Below are 24,288 nucleotides of genomic sequence, written 5' to 3'. Positions count from 1 at the left end.
TTATGGTACATTATACGATTTTTCTCATTATTGATTGTACATCGCACAGAGGTCGAAACTACTGTACAAATGCGATAATTATCGTGCATCTAGCAACACTGACTAACGTTAAAAAGCATTAATTTGGATGTTAATGCATTAGTAAAGGTTGAAATATAATTAATTAATCCTGCACAAGTATTGTTCATAGTACATACATTAACTAATGAAACCTTACTGTAAAGTGTATCTGTTGTTCAATATATATAGAAATCTGCAGCAATTCAAAAATAAAACAATTAAAATCAATTTAAAAGAAAGCTGCGTTTGAGCTATTCGCTTGGTTCTGCATTAAATCCAGCAACAGCACTGCTCAACACCACAGCTGCCTGTTATTCAGTATAACTCATGTAAGTTCAGCTTTTTGAGTCAGTGATTTGAGCTTGGCGTGTTGGGGAAACCCTGTAATGAATGCGTTCCAATTAACCTTTGAAGACGAGCTCATTCTTTCCCCTCTTGTTTTATCTGTGTCTGTCTTAGTCTAAGAGTCATTGGCTGGGTCCTGATTACACCAAAGAAGGGCCGATCAGTAACGACATCCGACGCACAAACGTCCCGGACATCCGCGTGGCGTATCGATACGAGACCATGTGTGAAGAGCTGCACCTCATCATACAGGCCGTCCGGACGCAAGAACTGGACAGCATCGAGGAGGAGACGCTGTGCTTCACATCCGCCCAATCAATACGCTAGAGACGAACAGTGACTCCGCCTTTACATTAGAGATGAGCCTTAGCCCCGCCCACATGCTTTCCTGTCCTATCAGCACAATCTAGAAGAGCCATGACCCCGCCCAAATGCTTAACTTGTTTAGTCAGCATTCTGCAGATTAGCATGACCACACCCACATGCTTACCAGTCTTATTAGTACACTGCAGATGAGCAATGACTCCACCCACACACCAGAGACAAGCCTTGACCCCGCCTATATGTTAGCTTGTCCAATCAGCATAGTGCAGATGAGCAATGACCCCGCCCACCTTACACAAAAACTCAACTCTTGCTGGACACTCAAGTTTCAACCCCGCCCACATGCTTCCCCATCCAATTGATGCACTGCAAATTAACTATGACTCCACCCATACACTAATCACAACTAGACCCACCCAAGTTTACCTGTCTACTTAGCACACTGCAAATGAGCAATGACTCCGCCCATGCAGATAGCCATGACCCTACCCACATGCTACAGAAAAACTCAACTCCACCCACATACTCACTTGCCCAATCAGCAAGCTGTGAATAAGCCATAACCCATCCCACCTGCTAGACAAGTTTCAACCCCGCCCACATGCTATTCCTTCCAATCAGCTCACTGGAAATGAGCTATGGCTCAATCCATACACTAGTGAATACTAGACTCCACCCACATCCTACACTATCCAATCAGCACACTGCAATTGAGCCGACTCCACACAGACTAGAGATGAACATTGACTCCGCCCACATCCTCATATATCCAATCAGCACACTGCAATTAAGCTATGACTCCACCCACACACTAAAGAGAAGCCTTGACACTGCACACATGCTCCCCTTTCAAATCAGCACACTGCAATTGAGCTCTGACTCCACCCACAGACTGAAGAAAAGCCTCAACCCCGCCCACATGCTCCTATATCCAATCAGCGAACTAGAAAAGAGCTAAGACTCCACCCATACACTAGTCAAGACAAGACCCCACCCACATGCTCCACTATCTAATTAGCACACTACAATTGAGCTCCACACTGACTCCACCCACATCCTCGCATGTCCAATCAGCACACGAGCTATGACTCCACCCACACACCAAAGACAAGCCTCAACCCCCTCCACATGCTTCCCTATCCAGTCAGCACACTACAGGTTAACCATGACCCAGCCCACACACTATAATCGAGTTTTGACTCCACCCACATGCTCACACATCCAATTAGTGTGCTGTTATTGAGACAAGACCCCACCCAAACAGTTAAGACGAACCACAGCCTACCCACAAACTCTTCCGTCCAATCAGCATGCAAGAAATGAGCCTTGACCCCGTCCACACAATCCTGGTCAACATTGCTAGTTTGAATCGGTGACTCCGCCCACTGGCTCATCGGAATATAAGACTCCACCTACATTCTCATTTGAAGTTATGACTCCGCCCACTAGCTCATTGGAAGAGCTCTCCCACATTCTCATTTGAAACTTTGTTTCCGCCCACTGGCTCATCCAAAATAATGACTCTGCCCACATTCTAATGTAATGCCGTGGCCCCGCCCACACATTTATCCGTCCAATCAGCACCTTCTAGAAGGACCAAAGCCAGATTCATCTCATGTCGCTGCATGTTTAGAGATGTTTTAGCTATGCATCAGTATTATACTACAAGTGTGCGCGCAAATAACGTTATACCTCCGCGAGACCTCACACCCCTCACGTGCCTTTTAGAGACTTATTTTGAAGGTTTACTTTGAGGCGTAAAAAATAAAAATAAAAAAAAACAAATGACACCCTGAATCTAAATAAATATAAATTGTATAGTTTAAAATAGTATATAAGTTTCAAATAAAATATAAATAAAGAGCATAATTATATCAGTTACTATACATAATGTTAAAAACAATATACACGTCAGTATAAAAAATGTTGCACATGGTTATATTAATATCAATAAATTACGAAGTTTAGCTCTGTGATGGCACATTTTTAAGCTAGTTTTATTTTTCGTTTTAATTTCTACGTTTTCGTTCGTTATTACAGCTCACTGTGAACACGTCTATTAGTTTCTCGTTCAATTATTTACTCAATTTTCTCTTATTTCGAAGGATTTGCGTTCTCTGATGTATCTGAAAAGCATTTCTTTAATGTCCTCCAGTCCTGCGGGAGGCGCTGTTGAGCCTGATCCTGTTAAAACTCCCATTTTTGCAGTCTACACATCTACATATCATTAATTTACGCACATTAGATAAATTTTATTGTTTATTATTAGTTCGCATTTCAGAGCCAGCATGTGTTCGCTAGTTTTAGCGGAACGTTAAACTGACTGTTAATCTTCGCACAATATTATGATCACAAAGACTAAAGAATCACAGCAGACGTGAGCTCGGAATAGCATGATTTATAGAAATTAGCACATTAACCAAGAGCAAAGCATGACGTACAACACGCTAGCAAGCCAATGCTCGCAAATAACAGTACGAATCTATTTTTGGCGAGAATGACGAATGAGTCTGTCCAGACGAGTGTTGATTTCAATAAAGCATGCGTGTTCAATCTCCTGAGTCTCTGTGCAGTTTTTTGGTATCAACATCAGCGTTAAAATACAAATAAATATAACGAAGTCCGCATCGTTTTTTCATTGTCATCTGTTAGCGATGTGTTGACGTAGTTCAAATCATCGGTCTCACTTCACTGGCCATCTGGAGAGAGGAAACACAACCATCAGTACAAGTAATTCATCATTTTATCGTCATGGTTTTATCGTTTGTTTTTAAGTGTGAATGTAGTAACGCCCACCGCGAGCGCAGACTTGATGTTCTGCAGCTGGTAGAAAACACGTCCGCCTTCTTCAGGACAGATCGTTTTGAGTTCGTCGCGTGTCATTCCCAACAACATCGAGCCGCTGACGCCCCCTAGACAGCGAACCGTACTGACACACACACATAGAGAGAACGCTCAGTTTAGTGCACTACTTAGTGTACAGCACTTTCAGGCATTTCAGATTAGTGCATTACTTAGTATGCAGTATATATCTAGGTATACTCATTTTTGTGCACGTATTAGCGTGCAGAACATACAGGTATGCTCAGATTAGTAAACTACTTAGTGTGCAGTACATACAGGCATGCTCAGATTAGTGAACAACTCGATATGCAGTATATCCAGGTGTGCTTAGATTAGTGCACTTCATAGTGTGCAGTACATCCAGCATGCTCATATTAGTGAACTACTTAGTGTGCACTGTGCAGTACATCCAGGTATGCTTAGATTAGTGCACTACTTAGTGTGCCGTACATACAAGTATGCTCAGATTAGTGTACTACTTAGTATGCAGTATAAATCTAGGTATACTCAGATTAGTGCACGTATTAGCGTGCAGAACATACAGGTATGCTCAGATTAGTAAACTACTTAGTGTGCAGTACATACAGGCATGCTCAGATTAGTGAACAACTCGATATGCAGTATATCCAGGTGTGCTTAGATTAGTGCACTTCATAGTGTGCAGTACATCCAGCATGCTCATATTAGTGAACTACTTAGTGTGCACTGTGCAGTACATCCAGGTATGCTTAGATTAGTGCACTACTTAGTGTGCCGTACATACAAGTATGCTCAGATTAGTGTACTACTTAGTATGCAGTATAAATCTAGGTATACTCAGATTAGTGCACGTATTAGCGTGCAGAACATACAGGTATGCTCAGATTAGTAAACTACTTAGTGTGCAGTACATACAGGCATGCTCAGATTAGTGAACAACTCGATATGCAGTATATCCAGGTGTGCTTAGATTAGTGCACTTCATAGTGTGCAGTACATCCAGCATGCTCATATTAGTGAACTACTTAGTGTGCACTGTGCAGTACATCCAGGTATGCTTAGATTAGTGCACTACTTAGTGTGCCGTACATACAAGTATGCTCAGATTAGTGTACTACTTAGTATTCAGTATAAATCTAGGTATACTCAGATACTCAGAACATACAGGTATGCTCAGATTAGTAAACTACTTAGTGTGCAGTACATACAGGCATGCTCAGTTTAGTGAACAACTCGATATGCAGTATATCCAGGTATGCTTAGATTAGTGCACTACTTAGTGTGCCGTATATACAAGTATGCTCAGATTAGTGCACTTATTAGCGTGCAGAACATACAGGTATGCTCAGATTAGTAAACTACCTAGTGTGCAGTGTAAGCACAAGTGTGAACTCACATTTTACTGAACCCCTTGTGCTCCAGCCATGCCCGCACCTCCTCCGGCCTGGACTTCCTGTTGAGCGCAGGAGCAGACGGAGCTTCCTGTGGATGGTGAGTGTTAGTTTGTGCTGTAGTTGTGACTGTAGATGTCGAGAGCGTCAGACACACACACCTCTTTCTCCTCCTCCTGATTCTGCTGCTGAAGCATGTTATTGGGGACGAAGCCGATCTGCCCTCTCTGATTCTTCACCTTCCACCACTTCTTCGACATGTCCAGCAACTACAACACACACACATATATTGGTATTGGTGGTTTCTGAGGACTCTGCATAGGGGTAATGTATTTAATACAGTAAAACACTTATTAAATGTGTGTATATGAAATGAAGCTCATAGTAAGGCAGCAGTCCTGTGCTCTGTGTGTCCTCAAACTCTCAGTGTTTCTGACCTGCAGCTCTTCTCCTTTAGTGATGGAAAGCTCTCTGTCGTTACGAGCTGAGAAATCAAATATGGCTCGCATGAAACTCGCCGGCAGCTCACTGCAACACACACACACACATACACACACACACACACACACACACACACACACACACACACACACACACACACACACACACAGATGAGATGGAAACCTGTTGATGTGACTGAACTTATACAGAGCTTATGCACTGATGTCTGTACCTCTGCTCTGGCTCAAGCTCCGGCTCTGCTGTACGGCTCTGAAACAGACAAACAGACAAGCATCTGAATAGTGTGTGTTACACATGTTTGCCATGTAAGTTTGCATGTGTGTTTGCCGTAACATTACATGTGTTTGCCGTAATGGAATATGTGTTTTGCTGTAACATTACACGTGTTTTGCCATACATGATTTACCATAACATTGCTTGTGCTTACTGTAACGACTTGTCTGTTTGCTATAACCGCTTGTGTTTTGCCATAATGACACGTGTGTTTGCCGTAATGATGCGTGTGTTTGTCGTAACCGCTTGTGTTTGCCATAACAACATGTGTGTTTGCCGTAATGATGCGTGTGTTTGTCGTAACCGCTTGTGTTTGCCATAACAACATGTGTGTTTGCCGTAATGATGCGTGTGTTTGTCGTAACCAATTTGTGTGTTTGCCGTTAATTACTTGTGTTTGACGTAACGATGTGTGTGTTTGCCGTAACGACACCTGTGTTTGTTGCAACCGCTTGTGTGTTTGCCGTAACTGCTTGTGTGTTTGCCATAAAGGCTTGTGTGTTTGCCATAACAACACATGTGTTTGTCGTAACCGCTTGTGTGTTTGTCATAACCAATTGTGTGTTTGCCGTAACGACACGTGTGTTTGTCGTAACTGCTTGTGTGTTTGTCGTAACTGCTTGTGTGTTTGTCATAACTGCTTGTGTGTTTGTCGTAATTGCTTGTGTGTTTGCCGTAGCGACACATGTGTTTGCCGAACCACTTGTGTGTTTGTCATAATCAATTGTGTGTTTGCCATAACGATACATGTGTTTGTCATAACTGCTTGTGTGTTTGTCATAACTGCTTGTGTGTTTGCCGTAACGGTATGTGTGTTTGCTGTGGCGACGCGTGTTTGCCGTAACCGCTTGTGTGTTTGTCATAACCAATTGTGATTGCCGTAACGACATGTGTGTTTGTCGTAATTGCTTGTGTATTTGCCGTAACCGCTTGTGTGTTTATCATAACCAATTGTGTTTGCCGTAACGACACGTGTGTTTGCCATAACGATACATGTGTTTGTCGTAACTGCTTGTGTGTTTGCCGTAACAACATGTGTGTTTGTCTTAATTGCTTGTGTGTTTGTCATAACCAATTGTGTGTTTGCCATAACGATACATGTGTTTGTCGTAACTGCTTGTGTGTTTGTCGTAACTGCTTGTGTGTTTGTCGTAACTGCTTGTGTGTTTGCCATAACGGCATGTGTGTTTGTCATAACTGCTTGTGTGTTTGTCGTAACTGCTTGTGTGTTTGTCGTAACTGCTTGTGTGTTTGTCATAACTGCTTGTGTGTTTGTCGTAACTGCTTGTGTGTTTGTCGTAACTGCTTGTGTGTTTGTCGTAACTGCTTGTGTGTTTGTCGTAACTGCTTGTGTGTTTGTCGTAACTGCTTGTGTGTTTGTCATAACTGCTTGTGTGTTTGTCGTAACTGCTTGTGTGTTTGTCGTAACTGCTTGTGTGTTTGTCGTAACTGCTTGTGTGTTTGTCGTAACTGCTTGTGTGTTTGTCGTAACTGCTTGTGTGTTTGTCATAACTGCTTGTGTGTTTGTCGTAACTGCTTGTGTGTTTGTCGTAACTGCTTGTTTGTTTGCCGTAACGGCATGTGTGTTTGCCGTGGTGACACGTGTTTGCCGTAACCGATTGTGTGTTTGTCATAACCAATTGTGTGTTTGCCGTAGCGACATGTGTGTTTGTCGTAATTGCTTGTGTGTTTGTCATAACTGCTTGTGTGTTTGCCGTAACGACACGTGTGTTTGCCATAACCACTTGTGTGTTTGCCATAACGATACATATGTTTGTCGTAACTGCTCGTGTGTTTGCCATAACGACTCTTGTTAGCTGTAACGGTGCACATGTTTACCGGAACAGTTTGTGTTTGGCCTAATGCCGCATGTTTGGCATGTATGTTTGCTGTAACGGCGTGGTGAGGTGTGTGTTTATACCATCTGTCGAGCCACAGATGTTCGTGGCGTGTCTTCTTTGCTGATTGATTTATATGCAGGCTCCTGCTTGCTGATTTGTTTATATGTGGGCTCGGGGTTCCTGATAGCCGGCGGCTCCCAACCATCATCAAACACCGGCGTGAATGTGGGAATATCATCATCATCCTCCGGCCACTTAGTGCTGCATCACACACACACACACACACACACACACGGAAAATCAGAAACATTACACAGCTGATCTGAGAGAGTTTGTGTTTTGATATGTGTGTGTGTGTGTGTGTAAGTGTTTTGTACCTTGGGATGTTCCAGGCGTCTCCCAGTGACTGCCACAGATGATCTTCCTCCGGTGTGGCCTCCTCACTCAGAAACACCACACACTCCGGCTCGAAGAGAGGAGCCACGATTGATGGAGGAAGATCTTCGTTACAGTGATACACCACCTACACACACACACACACACACACACACACACAAATAGATTTAAAGACAGATAAAGACTGCACTCAGATCTGTAAGGCAGGCAGGCATCTCTCACCAGCTCCAGTATGGAGAACAGGCAGTGTGTGAGTTCAGCAGCGCTGGGGTTGTCTATCTTCCCCTGGAGTTTGCCCTGATCAACACAGATGGGTCGTCAGTTGGAGCATTTCTTCATTTAGTACATGTTTTATAATGTTAATCATTATATAGCTCACTTTCAGGCCCTCCAGGATTTCACAACAAAAATAAATCTGATTTCTGTGACTAAAATGACGGGTTAAATGGCCAGGCTTTACTCATTTTAATTCATTATTCCTTTACTGGACCTCAGAAACCCTTGATCTGTCGACATAATGCAAATTACGTTATATTTATTTGAGATATGACACTGTTATTGAGTGTAAAACTCTGTGATGCAGTGGGAATGTGAACAGTGTCCTGACTGAGCAGAATATGCAGGAAATCTGCAGCAATTAAAGACAGATTTGCGAGCTCCGCATTATTTAGCCACGTTTGCTTCTTTCTGAGTTGAGTTCAGCAATCGTGGAGCAGTGAAACTCTGGAGGGTCTGAGCTAATCTACAGAAGAGCAGTATGTGCGGCACCAGCAGGTTGAAGGCCATCTTGATCTTCCTCAGACAGACGGTGAACTCTTCATCTGACGGCATTCCCTTCACAGCTACAGAAACACACGCCATGTTTATTTGCACATTTCATACACAGTGCTGATTCACAGCGCTTTACATAAACCAGAATAGAAATAACAAAGAATAGAAATGGTTAATGACAGAACAGACAGAGGAGACGTGTCGCACTAGCCTTGTCTCCACCCACCTATTTATAGGAGCATTTGGCGAATAATTTCAATACGCATCTCCTCCTAAACCGTTCAAGCTACAAAAACCAAACTTACTCCAGACCTCCAAACTGGTCTGAACCGTGTTGCTATATCTTTTTCAACTGATCCGACTTACGCTATTCTGAAAACTGAACTGGACAATTTAAAAAAAGTCCCATTGACTTAACATTGGACCAAACTTTGTGACCTTATAACTTTGCGCCAGACTGTCGTACAGACTTAAGGTTGGGCTCATTTAACTCAGCCATCAATCTGCCAATCACTGATGACCTTTCAACTTACTAGCCACACCCTAGCAACGACGTACTCCACCATGGCAACTGTCCTATAGACTACCATTGTAAAAACTTGCCATTGCATTTACATTGGACATACTGATAACATACCAATCTATACTGACAATATCCATACTGGAAACATACTAATCATACTAGAAACATAAACGACATACAAATCTATACTAGAAACATACTAATCTATACTAGAAACAAACTGACGGCATACCAATCTATACTAGAAACATACTAACAACATACCAATCTATACCAGAAACATACTAATCATACTAGAAACATACTAACAACATACAAATCTTTACTAGAAACATACTAATCATACTAGAAACAAACTGACGGCATACCAATCCATACTAGAAACATACTAATCATACTAGAAACATACTAACAGCATATCAATCCATACTAGAAACATACTAATCATACTAGAAACATACTAACGGCATACCAATCCATACTAGAAACATACTAATCATACTAGAAACATACTAACGGCATACCAATCCATACTAGAAACATACTAATCATACTAGAAACATACTAACGGCATACCAATCCATACTAGAAACATACTAATCATACTAGAAACATACTAACGGCATACCAATCCATACTAGAAACATACTAATCATACTAGAAACATACTAACGGCATACCAATCCATACTAGAAACATACTAATGGCACACCAATCTATACTAGAAACATACTATCCATACTAGAAACATACTAATGGCACACCAATCGATACTAGAAACATACTTATCATACTAGAAACATACTAACAGCATACCAATCCATACTAGAAACATACTAATGACACACCAATCTATACTAGAAACATACTATCCATACTAGAAACATACTAATGGCACACCAATCGATACTAGAAACATACTTATCATACTAGAAACATACTAACAGCATACCAATCCATACTAGAAACATACTAATCATACTAGAAACATACTAACAGCATACCAATCCATACTAGAAACATACTAATCATACTAGAAACATACTAACGGCATACCTTTCCATAATAGAAACATACTAATGGCACACCAATCTATACTAGAAACATACTAATGGCACACCAATCTATACTAGAAACATACTAATGGCACACCAATCTATACTAGAAACATACTAATGGCACACCAATCTATACTAGAAACATACTAATGGCACACCAATCTATACTAGAAACAAACTAATCATACAAGAAACATACTAATCATTCTAGAAACATACTAACAGCATACCAATCCATACTAGAAACATACTAATCATACTAGAAACATACTAACAGCATACCAATCCATACTAGAAACATACTAATCATACTAGAAACATACTAACAGCATACCAATCCATACTAGAAACATACTAATCATACTAGAAACATACTAACAGCATACCAATCCATACTAGAAACATACTAATCATACTAGAAACATACTAATCATACTAGAAACATACTAATCATACTATAAACATACTAACAGCATACCAATCCATACTAGAAACATACTAATCATACTAGAAACATACTAACGACATACCATTTTATACTAGAAACATACTAATCCATACTAGAAACATGTGTACATATGTACACATATGTAGTTATCTTTCTATGCTAACCGTTTTAATCTTCTTAAAAACTACTTCAGATATTTAAACTTTAAAACTACTTTAAACAATTAGACTAGGTTTTCTCAAGCCACCATAGAGTTTGTCTAAGAACTTTGCTTTTCTAGTTCTCTTTTGTTTCCCGTTGACCTGGAACACCGCTTCATCTACTAATGCTTTATACAATACTTCAGTTGTGCGCATAAATCTCGTTCACATTTGTTTGGAAGCACAGCTAATGAAAACCTCACCTTTCTGCTTTTTCTGCTTCTTCTTCTTCTTGTCCATCTTTGGTGCCACAGCCGTCAGTCTGCCAACGAACGCTTCGATGTCGTTAATAAGGTGATTCAGGATATCCTGCAATTCAATTCAACTCATCTTTATTTCTACAGCACTTTTCACTATGAAGATTGTGTCCTGCAGAGGAATGAGCATCTTCATTTCACATCCACACTTGAATGTTTAAATCAAGGTTATTTGAGTCAACAATAACGAACACTAACAGTAAAATCGTTGGTCAAAAAGCATTTACATTAACGAAAACTCGCACCAATTATTGATTGATGTTAATTATGGATATTATTAACTGAACTGTCAAACACTCACCACGTTCCTCTCACGCTCCGTATATGGCTTCTGAGGGGGCGGGGCCTCTCTGACGGGCGGTTCTTCTGTACGAGGGGGTGTGGTCTGTTTGTGAGGTGGAGTTTTTGTTTGAGGAGGTGGGGCCACTACTTTAGTATGGGTGGAGTTGTTTCTGGAAGTGGGTGGAGTCGCGACTGGACTGTCATCTGGACACAACAACAGACAAGCCATTTAAATACAAGCAAAACAATGCAATGGTCAATGTTTAAGCTTTTGTTGACTTCTGTAATGGTCTGGACCTAGTTCAGCGTGATTTTGAATGTCTCAATCTATTTGTTTATTAATTAGTTATTTATTTATTTGGGTTAATACCAACTTTACTTAACCTATAATACATGTATAGTATACTGCACTAGCCTACGTTACATTTTGAGTTCACAATTTCAAAACAATACAAATTTAATAGAACAAATATAAGCAATAAAATTAAATATTTTGGAGTAATATTAAACAGAAACAGCATCTTCTCACCATAGTCTGGCGCGGCCCAGCGTTCAGCAGGTCTCTGGAGGATCAGCTCTGGTGGAGGAGATGCTCGTCTGGAGTTTTTCTGCGTGATGTTTCCTACAGCGGCTTTACTGCACCATCACATGACATCAGAGTTACACTCACAGGTCATTACTGAGCGGTTAAACTGAACCGCTGATTATGGAATTAAATTCAAGCCTAAAGTATTGTGGTCTTGGATAGAAAAATACTGTGCGTAAATCAAAATATTGACATTGTGCTCAAAATAATGACGTGCAAAAGCAAAAACTAAATGCAGAATAAGAAACATCGTGTACCAAGAGAACATACCAGGTACCAGAAGACGCGCAATATTTTTCTATTCCCGACTGCAATACTTGCTGGGAATTTGATCCCATTGTTGATCTGCTAACCTGCTGTTACTCTGTCTGGGGTCATCTCTGCTGTTCTGCAGGAGCCGCTGGAGGTCCTTCTTCAGATAATCTGCCTGAAAAACACACGAAAAAAAAACAGCTCATTATCTGACACATTGTGAAATTTGACCAATCGGAGTCATGAATAGTGACTAATTGAGCATTTGGTATTATAAATATCAGCCGATATTCCAGTCAATGGCAAAATTTAAAAGCTAAACTAACACACAAATTCCAAATATCAACAAGTATATTGATGAATAGTTGATGTGATTGATATATTGACCGATATCGGTTGAAATATCGGTCAAGATCATTTACAAAAATGTTTATCAGCTGATAACAGATGTCGATAATTAAAAATGCTGACACCAGTTGATAACAAAGATTGATCAACACAAATGCAAAGAATATCGGCTGGGCCGATGTCGGATGACAGAGTTAAAATTAAAATTGCCAAATACACTGGCTGATATTGATTGATTACAGGTGGAGATAAATATAATCTCTAAATATCGCCTGATATTGGTTGATAAAAGATGCTATATTGATCGATAACAGATGCCGATTAATATAGATGCTAAGTATATCGGCTAACAAGGGTTAAAAACAAATGTCAATAATTAAGAATAGCAAGTATATTATCTGACATCGGTTGATGGCGATTATTAAAAATGTCACGGATATTAGCTGATATCGGTTAATAACAGATGTCGATAATTTAAAATGTCAAGTATATCAGCTGACATTGGTTAATAACAAATGTCAATCATTTAAAAGAGCAAGAATATCAGCTGTCGATAATTAAAAATACCAAGTATATTGGTGGACATTGGTTGATAACAGATGGTGATCATTTAAAAAAATACCAAGAATATTGGCTGACATCCTTTGATAATAGATGTTATTAATTAAAAATGCCAAGATTATTAGCTAATATCGGTTGACAACAGATGTCAATAATTTAAAATGTCAGGTATATCGGCTGACATTGGTTAATAACAGATGCTGATAATTTAAGAAAAAGCCAAGAATATTGGCTGACATCCATTGATAATAGATGTTGTTAATTAAAAATGACAAGGTTATTAGCTGATATCGGTTGATAACGGATGTTGATAATTAAAATAACCAAGTATATTGGTTGACATCGGTTTATAACAGATGTCGATAAAAAAAATAAAATACTGGCAAGAATATTGGCTGAAATCTGTTGATAATAGATGTTACTAATTAAAATGCCAAGACTGGTAACTTATATTGGTTAATAACAGATGCCGAAAATTAAAAATGGCAGGTATATCAGTCTACATCCGTTGATAACAGATGCCGATAGCTAAAAATGCCAAGTAAAAATGCCAAGTATATGGGCTGACATCGCTAATAACAAATGTCAATAATTAAAAATGCCAAGTATATCGGCTGTTGATAATAAAAAATGGTAAGTATATCGGCTGACATTGATTCATAACAGATGACGATAATTAAAATTGCCAAGTGTATCGGCTGATATCGGTTAGTAACAAATTTTAATAATTAAAAATGCCAAGTATATCAGCTGATACTGGTTGATAACAGATGTTTATAGTTAAAAATGTAAAGAATATAGCTGATATCGGTTGATAACAGATGCAGATAATTCCAAATGCAAAGTATATCGGCTGATATCGGTTGATGACAGAAGGCTAAATATCGGTCACCAAGTGATTGCGAGCTCACCCTGAGAGTTTCGCTCTGGAACATGAAGACGCTGACGGTTCGACTGCCTCGTTCCTGCACTGAGACGGTCAGCAGCGAGTCGTAAACGCTTTCATCCAGAACGGCCTTCAGCTCCAGAACGCAGCTCAGCGGCCAGGACTCCAGCACCTCCTGAAACAGAAACACCAACACTGTGAGCTCCTGTCTCTCCTCATACAGTGGTTATACTGAGCAGAGACAGACCCTGGTCTCAATGTCGGCGAGTCGCAGCGCTGCATCCTGCACCTCCAGAATGACATCCTGACCCCAAACCCGACCTGTGGCATCCAGATACTTCAGCCGCTCCAGACAGTCATCCACATCGCAGAGCTGCTGACCGTCCAGCTCACAGGTGAACAGATGCTGAGGAGAACAGAAAGAGAAGCTACATTTTCATTACATGTTAAAACTGCGCACATTTTAATTCCCAACTTAAAATGCACCTAATGGGAATGCAGTCGCAATAACAATAGAACAAATGATGAGCATACGTCTTCATAGGTATGAGAAAATAGCTAGCATTATAGGTAGATCTAACATTTATTAGCATGCTTTTGGAATGAATTATCTAAAGATGATGAGTTTTAGTAGCATACAGGGCTTTACATTAACACCCGCCAACCCGCCAAATGCGGGTAGATTTCAGCTTTGGCGGGTTAGACAGCCGCTCCCACTAGCCACTTTGGCAGGTTGGAAATAATTTTTACAATGTAGTTTTTCTTAAAGCAGGGTTCGACTCGACAATAAGGATGGCCCAATATGCGTGCAAATGTGATCTTAGAATCAAGAAACAGCACGACTGAAAACAACTGTGTTCGCGCGAGACAAAGCAGGTGAATACCGTATGAGAGGATGATTACTCACCTGTGCGCGACTTTAAAGCGCACACGCTCCCGTTCACTTGCGTTCAGTTCTTTTTGAAAAAGACTAGACAAAAAACGATGCTCGTGTACCCACAGTCCTGCTGCTTTCCAGAGCTCAAGATTGAAAAAATATATATATTTGTAAGCAACAGCAGCAGTCACTGCTTTCGTTTTACTTACTCTCAGGCACGTGATCATCCGTTCACTATCACTCGTGGTATTTTACCTGCTTTCTTTTGCTTACAGTTATTTTTCTTAATCTAGTTTAATTATCATCCTTTACAATAACATTTCTTTAATATGAGATTAACCAACCATTTGTGTGTAGTAACTGCTGATTTGGGACAACACAACATCTAAATCAAGTCATTTTAGCATGTCAAAGTCACATTTATTTATATAAAATAAATTTTCCAAACAACAAAATTGTGGCTAGTGAGAATGGCAAGTGGCTAGTAATGTTGGATATCTACTAGCCACAGTGGCTGGTGATCAAAAAAAGTTAACGTAAAGCCCTGGTAGCATAACGTTGTTTAATGAAAACTGTCATTTCACAACACATTTTTAAATCATCACTAAGGAAATATTGCTAGCGTTAAGCAAATTAAACGCAGCTAGAGAGCCAGTGATCATGTGTCTGAGATTGATGAGGATCTTTACCTCCACGCGGTGCTGGAACTGATGCATCTGCCTGTTCACAGACTCTGCATATTCCTTCCTCTGATCTACAGGAAACACACAGACACAAAATCACTGAACACACTATATAATACATGTACTCAAAGTCATCTTACACGGTCACACAATTACAAACAAACAATAATGAAAGGGTTAACAAACGCACTACTTAACAATTAAAACACCAAATAAATTTGTTTGTATTTAAATATTAATGTACTCAAATATTGTGTTATATGATGCATGTTACAGCTAAATATTACATTAAAACAATTATCAAACTTATACACACACACACAAACAAACACACTGCATGCTAAATCAAATATATTTTATTTATGTAATAAAATATATTTTATATATTTATATATTAAATATATATTTGATATATTTATATATTATATATATATATATTTGATATATTTATATATATTATATATATATATATTTGATATTAATATATATTTGATATATTTATATATTAAATATATTTATATATTACAAATAATTGAAAATAAATGTTTATATGCAATTTAAATCTACAGAAAACATATATAATTTAGATATAATTCAATGTTAAATAAAAATAATAACATGGACACAAAAACCCTTGACAAACCCAATAATAAACCACCATCAAAGCTTCAATCTGCCGGTGTTTAACTTCCTTTTAGTTTCTATTAAAGAACTATAACTAACCCGGTTATCCAAACAAAGGGAGAGGTCGTGCACTATAAATAGTTGAGAGTTATATAAAGGTTGAGTCACTGACTGAATCAGGCAAAATGTTAATGATCAGCTCGGTGACGTCACATGATCAATACTCACGGTAAATGGATTTAGCGCTGGGTCTGGATAAATCCAACACATCTGAAGACGACTCATCCGCTGCTGTTACACTGCAGAACACACACGCACGCACATGTCTGAGAAATGAATCATAAGAGTTGTTTACCACACACGATTCAGATTCGAATCTCACCTGGAGCGGAGTGATTCAGCGTAACCGCCGGACCAGCCGAACGGACTCGAATCCCGCAGCATCACTTCAGCACCTCAAAACTCCGCTTAAAGAAGGAAAAACATTTGATTTTTGCTTGAGAAACTCTGGTCTGCACAGTTTAGAAGTTTTAAGGCAAAGTTCTTACAGTTTAAAGTCAACCATGCTGAAAAATCCAGCTTAAACCAGCCTAGGATGGTTGGCTGGTTTTAGCTGGTCAACCAGCCTGGTTTTAGAGGGGTTTTGGTCTTAGCTGGTCAGGCTGGAAAGTGACCAGCTAAAACCATCCAAAACCAGCTTGACCATCCTGGTTAGCTGGTTTTAGCTGGTCATCTCCCAGCCTGACCAGCTAAGACCAGCCTGGAAATGGCCAAAACCCCTCTAAAACCAGCCTGGTCAACGAGCTAAAACCAGCCAACCAACCTAGGCTGGTTTAAGCTAGATTTTTCAGCAGGTAATAGATACAAGTTTACACCTAAAAATAAATAGATAAGACAGTTGTTAGCATACGTAGCACTGTTAGCATGTTTGGGCAAGCTGCAAATAATTTAATATGTCGATAATTGCGGAGCTCATAGTATGTTTTCATAAAGTTGCTAACATGTTTAACATGCTGTTAGCATGTTTTTGGCATATTGCTAATCTGTTTTAGATTTTACTTGCAGGTTTTTACATCGTCAAGATGTAAAAACATTTAATATGTTGCTAGTATGTTTGATATAAATACCCTATTTAATTTTTTATTGACCTCTGACAACACATTCAATACAGAATCATAGCATACAGACTTTTCCAAATGCTAGCGGGAGATACAATTTCATAAAAATACATTACAGAATGTACAAACTTTGATAACTCAAGTGTTTTTTGTGCATCTTTGAGGGCAATATAGGTTAAATACATTACTTTATTTTATTTTTAAATGCTATAAAACACGTCCCCCCCCCCTGTAAATTTACATTAACCTGATATATACACTCACTGGCCACTTTATTAGGTACACCTTACTAGTACCAGGTTGGACCCTCTTTTACCTTCTGAACTGCCTTACGGCCCCATTCACGAGGCGTCAGTCAATGCTTCCCATTCACTTTGAATAGGTGACGTCAGGCATTGCCGAACTGCATTGTGGATTCGTAGGTGCCACTTTAGCGTCAGCCCCAACTTCACAGCCCTTGAATTTATGTGTGAAATGGGGGTTAATCCTTCGTGGCAGAGATTCAACAAGATACTGGAAATATTTCTCAGAGATTTTGCTCCATATTGACAGGATAGCATCACACAGTTGATGCAAATGGTACTAATCGACCCAAAGTGTGCCAAGAAAATCTCCCCCACACCATTACACCACCACCACCAGCCTGAGCCGCTGATACAAGGCAGGATGATCCATGCTTTCATGCTGTTGAGGCCAAATTGTGAGTCGAGCATCTGAATGTGTCAGCAGAAATGGAGACTCAGAGCAGCAACGTTTCTCCAATCTTCTATTGTCCAGTTTTGGTGAGTCTGTGTGAATTGTAGCCTCAGTTTCCTGTTCTTAGCTGACAGGAGCGGCACCCGGTGTGCTCTTCTGCTGCTGTAGCCCATCCGCCTCAAGGTTGGCCGTGTTGTGTGTTCAGAGATGCTCTTCTGCAGAGCTCGGTTGCTTATTTGAGTTACTGTTGCCTTTCTATCAGCAGGAGCCAGTCTGGCCATTCTCCTCTGACCATCAACAAGGCATTTGCGCCCACAGAACTGCCGCTCACTGGATGTTTCCTCTTTGTCGGAGCATTCTCTGTAAAGCCTAGAGGTGGTTGTGCGTGAAAATCCCAGTAGATCAGCAGTTTCTGAAATACTCAGAGCAGCCCGTCTGGCAGCAACAACCATGCCACATTCAAAGTCACTTAAATTCCCTTTCTTCCCCATTCCGATGCTCTGATGCGTCTGATTACCGATATATACAAGTCATTATTTAACATATATTGGCTAATATTTTAGAATCACATGCTCTATTTATCATTATATCTGTCAATATTAGCCATTTTTAAATGAATGCATCACAGTTTACAGTTAGTAATATAAAACATTAACCTAAAAATAACCACGAGCGAACAATTTTTATTGGTTATTTAAATTATTACCCTGCAATTTTCAGTGAATGTTATTGTATGGTTACAAAAATAACAAGAAAATAACGTTTGTCGAACATCTTTTTTGGTCATTAAAAAAAAAAAATTAACAAAAATGAATGAGAACCAAAAACTTTTAAAACATTGTGGGAAAAGTGTCATGATTGCTGGGTACTTTAAAACATATAGTGGCATTTTGAAGTAGTTTTACAGTAATACCATGGTATTTTGGCAGAAGTACAACACTATTAATCACGATAACACAATTAGGCCTACTGTATTTTACAACTTGTACTATGGCATGGTGTAAAATTGAAATAATTACCACATAAATAAGCTATATGAAGCCCCCTTGACGTTGTCCCAGATCATATTTTTACTATCGATACCATAGTATTTGCGTAACAATTACGAAGTGTTTGGTTTTCTCAGAAAAAGCCAACAGCGGCTGAGTTAAAGTTCAGCGATCACAGTTAAAGATCTGCGCAGGTTTATGAGCTCATAAAGCAGGGGAACATGACTGAAGCACAGGACAAAACCACACAATCACACACACACAAATGAACAGATTCAAAGATTTAACGTTAAATTAAAGAAGGAAAACGAACGGTAATAAATCGACTACAGTAGAGCTAGCATCTATTCCTGATCCTCGACATCTCAGACACACACTCTTCTGATTTGGCTCATTTTCTGATTTTAGCAGTTCTGGTCACTGGTCTAAGTGTTGAAAGACTTACCGCGGTATTCCTGAACTGTGTGTGTGTGTAGTTTGAGATCCTCAGAGTGTGTTTTCAGGGTTTTCGCTCATTCTGAAGCAGAGGAACAGCAGCAGCCGCTCCCACACACTGCAGGAGCAAAGTCTGATCTGATCACAGTCTTGAAGGAGGAGCTCAGGCAGGTGGAGAACACACACACACACACACACCTCACTCACATGCTCACACAGACACACACACAAACTACAACACACACACACACACACACACACACACACACCACTCAAACAACAAACTACAACACGCACACCACTCAAACAACAAACTACAACACACACCATACACAAAAACACACACATACTCGCACTGACAAAGTACAACACACACACCACTCAAACAACAAACTACAACACACACCATACACAAAAACACACACACACTCGCACTGACAAAGTACAACACACACACCACTCAAACAACAAACTACAACACACACCATACACAAAAACACACACACTCGCACTGACAAACTACAACACACACACCACTCAAACAACAAACTACAACACACACCATACACAAAAACACACACACTCGCACTGACAAACTACAACACACACACCACTCAAACAACAAACTACAACACACACCATACACAAAAAAACACACTCGCACTGACAAACTACAACACACACACCACTCAAACAACAAACTACAACACACACCATACACAAAAACACACACTCGCACTGACAAACTACAACACACACACCACTCAAACAACAAACTACAACACACACCATACACAAAAACACACACATACTCGCACTGACAAAGTACAACACACACACCACTCAAACAACAAACTACAACACACACCATACACAAAAACACACACACACTCGCACTGACAAAGTACAACACACACACCACTCAAACAACAAACTACAACACACACCATACACAAAAACACACACACTCGCACTGACAAACTACAACACACACACCACTCAAACAACAAACTACAACACACACCATACACAAAAACACACACACACTCGCACTGACAAACTACAACACACACACCACTCAAACAACAAACTACAGCATACACACAAACTACAACACACACACACACACACACACACACACACACACCACTTAAACAAACAAACTACAACACACACACCACTCAAACTACAACACACCCCACATACAAACTACAACACACACACACACACACACCACTTAAACAAACAAACTACAACACACACACCACTCAAACTACAACACACCCCACATACAAACTACAACACACACACCACTCAAACCAACAAACTACAACATACACACAAACTACAACACATTCACCACTCAAACCAACAAAATACAACATACACACAAACTACAACACATTCACCACTCAAACCAACAAAATACAACATACACACAAACTACAACACATTCACCACTCAAACCAACAAAATACAACATACACACAAACTACAACACATTCACCACTCAAACCAACAAAATACAACATACACACAAACTACAACACACACACCACTCAAACCAACAAAATACAACATACACACAATCTACAACACACAAACTACAAAATTCCCCACATACACATCAAGAGCTGAAACAAGCTGAACTGCCGCTCTAGGCAAAGGATGATCACACCGGCCTCAACCCGAAATTGGCCGGTTATCAAAGTGTACGGGGTGGGGGGGAAGTGGGGTCGAGGATGGAATTGAAGACCGGGAGGGGTGGCTGGGGAGAGGGGGGGGGGGTCGCGGCTATAACTCAAAACGCAGTCGTGTCGCGGACGCCCTAGGCGCGGATATAACTGAGGACGCGGGTGGTGAGGGAGGTGTTTCAGACACTGCCCTCTCTATTGTATTCTATGCCTAGGTCGCCTCTATGGACACGCCGGCCCTGTACACATCACTCATACATAAACTATAGCACAAGACACACACATCCACTTTTCCAGAGTCAGGTCGCGGGGGCAGCAGTCTTAAGCCTTATCCACACTACAAGCAACTCTCAGGGGCAAAGCGACAAGCGACTGTTTATTTCAATGGAGAGTCAGCGACTTCCGGCGACCTCCGTCTACAAAAGCAACAGTGACCATTGGCGGCCAGGTGGGCATGGCGAGCGATACAATAAAGTTGAATTAAAAAACAAGAGCGACTTTGTTGAGCAACAGCCAATAGGAGCACCAGTAGTGCTCAGGTGATCCTCTCTCAGCCTGCTCAGAGACTGGTTGTATTCGTGCTGTATAGATCTACACAGACCTACGTTTGCAGCAGGTCATGACCCAGAGCAACAGGCAGCTACAAAGTCGCTGCTAGTGTGAATGAGGCATATGGAGAGAACTCCAGACTTCCCTCTCCCCAGACACTTCCTCCAGCTCCTCCGAGGGGATCCCGAGGCGTTCCCAGGCCAGCCAAGAGACAGTCTCTCCAGCATGTCCTGGGTCTTCCCCGAGACTTCCTACTGGTAGGACATGCCTGGAACACCTCCCAGGAGGCATCCGAAACTTGCCTAAGCCACCTCAGCTGACTTCTCTCAATGTGGAGGAGCAGCGGCTCTACTCCGAGCTCCTCCCGGGTGTCAGAGCACCTCACCCTATCCATAAGAGTGCGCCCTGCCACCCTGTGAAGGAAACTCATTTCGGCCGCTTGTATCCGAGATCTTGTCCTTTCAGTCATGACCCAAAGCTCATGCCCATGGGTGAGAGGAGGAATGTAGATTTCGGCTCATTACTGCTGCACCGATCCGCCTGTCAATCTCACGCTCCATCCTTCCCTCACTCGTGAACAAAACCCCAAGATACTTGAACTCCTTTACCTGGGGTAAGGACTTTCCTCCAACCTGGAGATGGCAAACCAGTTAAAAAAATAATAAATAAATAAATCAGTTTACATTTAGGAACTCTGAGCAATTGTGACATTGAGATCAAAACAGAGATCAGACACGGACTATAAGGGTCTACTCACACTATGCCATCCGTACCGTGCCCAGGCCCGTTTCCCGGATCATTTGAGAAGTGTGAGTGCGCTGAATCGGGCTCAAGCACGGTTCACTTGGCCGGCCCTGGCCCGGTTGGAAGAGGTGTGCCTGAGCGCGGTTCACTTGGGCTTTGGCACGGTACACTTGTGTGTGAGTGCAAAACGCACCAAAGCCCGAAACTGAAAGCGAGACGTGACTTTAAGGGGCTGTTTCATATGGATTTATTAATCATTCTTACTGTTCAGTGATTGCAAACTGCCGTAATTTATTAAAGACGCACACCTTCAACAGAACTCCTCATTCCTGCAGCACGAGAGCTTTATGATTGTTTATGAGCGCCAAAAGTGGCGGATCTGTTCTGCAAAATATCTGACTGCGTGTCACCGCATCCCTAAGGACTGTTTGGCGAAATATTTGACTGCATGTCAAACGACTGAAATGATATAACTAGAGAAATCTCCACTGTGCTGCTGAGTAAGAGCGCTTCTCACTGAACAGCCCAGCAGCGTTGACGTAAGCGTGCCAAAACCCGTTTGTGGTGAGTGCGGGCCGTCGGGGGAGACGGGAGGGGGACAAGCGTGCTTTGGCCTGGTTCGAGGCAACTGTACCTATTGTGAGTACGGCCTAAGAGTATCTTAAACCTGAACCTGACAGGAATCTGCTGATAGTTAAACTACACTGAACACCATCACATTCAACTCAATTCAGCTTTATTTGTACAGCGCTTTTACAATGTAGATTGTGTCAAAGCAGCTTCACATAAATGGTCACAGTAACTGGATCTGGAGGATCTGAACAGAGAGAAAGTTCAAGAACAGCAAGCCTTTAATCATTGAGCTGAAAAGGCTTAATATTAGACAGTGAGTTGGAGCAGAGCTGAGTCAACATCTGGCTTTACATTAACAACTGAGTAATATCAGATGATCATCATACCCATTAAACACGCACACAAAGACACCAAAAAAACACACACAAAACACAAACTGAGAAAAACACCAACAAATATACACAAACACACCAAAAGTATATGTTTTTTCCTCAATTATTTATATTAAGCAGATTCTTATACAGTTGAATGCTGAAGTTTACAGACACTGTATAAAAAGGCACAAAACCATTTAAAAAAGGTCAGATGTTAATGTGACTAAACTTTTCCTCTTTTAGGTAAGTTAGATGATCACATGTGTTTCTGTTCTGCCTAATAGCTAAATAATGAGTGAGATAATTTAAAGAAACTGTTATAACTCTTCTTGAAAGTCAAGTTTACACACAATAAAATTATTCTGCATCTGGAAAAGCTCAGATGATGATGTCAGGGTTTTGGAAGTTTCTGATTGGCTGACTGACAACATTTGAGTTAATGTGAGGCACAACTGTAGAATAGTATTGAAGGAAAAGCTCAAACACACTGCTTCCTTATGTGACAACATGGAGAATCAACAAGCCAGAATCAACAACAAAGCCAGATTACCATTAGCTGAATGACACTGGGGAAAGACTGATGTGTGGAGACATGTGCTGTGCTCTGATGGAGATAAGATTGAACTGTTTGGCCATAATGACCAGTGTTATATTTGGAGGACAAAGGGGAAAGCGCACAAGCCTAGAACACCATCCCAACTGTGCAGTATGGGGGCGGCAGCATCATGTTGTGGGGCTGTTTTGCTGCAGGAGGGACTGGTCCACTTCACAGCATAGATGGCATCATGAAGACAGAACAGTATGGAGAAATACTGAAGCAACATCTCAAGACATCAGCCAGGACA

General features: G+C 40.7%; 2 protein-coding genes across 12 annotated transcripts in view; one reads left to right on the top strand and one right to left on the bottom strand.

Annotated features, from left to right (window-relative positions):
* Positions 1-3,284, top strand: part of ampd2a (adenosine monophosphate deaminase 2a) — a 45,236-nt gene extending 41,952 nt beyond the window's left edge. For all 11 annotated transcript variants that reach the window (XM_073936865.1, XM_073936862.1, XM_068216380.2 and 8 more), the window contains one exon: positions 520-3,284. In XM_073936865.1, coding sequence (XP_073792966.1) covers positions 520-732 — 213 coding nt within the window. In that variant the 3' untranslated portion in view covers positions 733-3,284. The remainder of the gene's footprint in view (positions 1-519) is intronic.
* On the bottom strand, positions 3,113-19,649 carry eps8l3a (EPS8 signaling adaptor L3a). The gene is made up of 20 exons (XM_002666115.7): positions 19,520-19,649; positions 16,654-16,738; positions 16,500-16,570; positions 15,654-15,718; positions 14,335-14,493; positions 14,113-14,262; positions 12,394-12,467; positions 11,984-12,090; positions 11,474-11,658; positions 11,119-11,224; positions 8,684-8,757; positions 8,138-8,212; positions 7,897-8,042; positions 7,600-7,780; positions 5,617-5,654; positions 5,381-5,471; positions 5,105-5,212; positions 4,949-5,034; positions 3,526-3,658; positions 3,113-3,428 (listed from the first exon to the last, which is right to left on the bottom strand). Exons 2-20 carry the CDS (start codon positions 16,713-16,715, stop codon positions 3,399-3,401), a joined length of 1,941 nt encoding a protein of 646 aa, XP_002666161.1. The 5' UTR covers positions 16,716-16,738; positions 19,520-19,649; the 3' UTR covers positions 3,113-3,398.
* Between the last annotated feature and the right edge of the window lie 4,639 nt (positions 19,650-24,288).

The sequence above is a fragment of the Danio rerio genome, chromosome 22 (genome assembly GCF_049306965.1).
Source record: "Danio rerio strain Tuebingen ecotype United States chromosome 22, GRCz12tu, whole genome shotgun sequence".
NCBI classification, from domain to species: Eukaryota; Metazoa; Chordata; class Actinopteri; order Cypriniformes; family Danionidae; genus Danio; species Danio rerio.
Note: the sequence above shows the minus strand (reverse complement) of the source record. Positions and strands in the feature narration are given on the sequence as shown.

Coding starts and splice junctions, on each gene's coding strand:
- eps8l3a (XM_002666115.7), bottom strand. CDS start 16,715: ATGCTGCGGGATTCGAGTCCGTTCGGCTGGTCCGGCGGTTACGCTGAA. Junction 14,263..14,334: donor TCGCCGACATTGAGACCAGG/GTCTGTCTCTGC, acceptor TTTCTGTTTCAG/GAGGTGCTGGAGTCCTGGCC. Junction 8,213..8,683: donor AGATGGCCTTCAACCTGCTG/GTGCCGCACATA, acceptor TGTGTTGATCAG/GGCAAACTCCAGGGGAAGAT.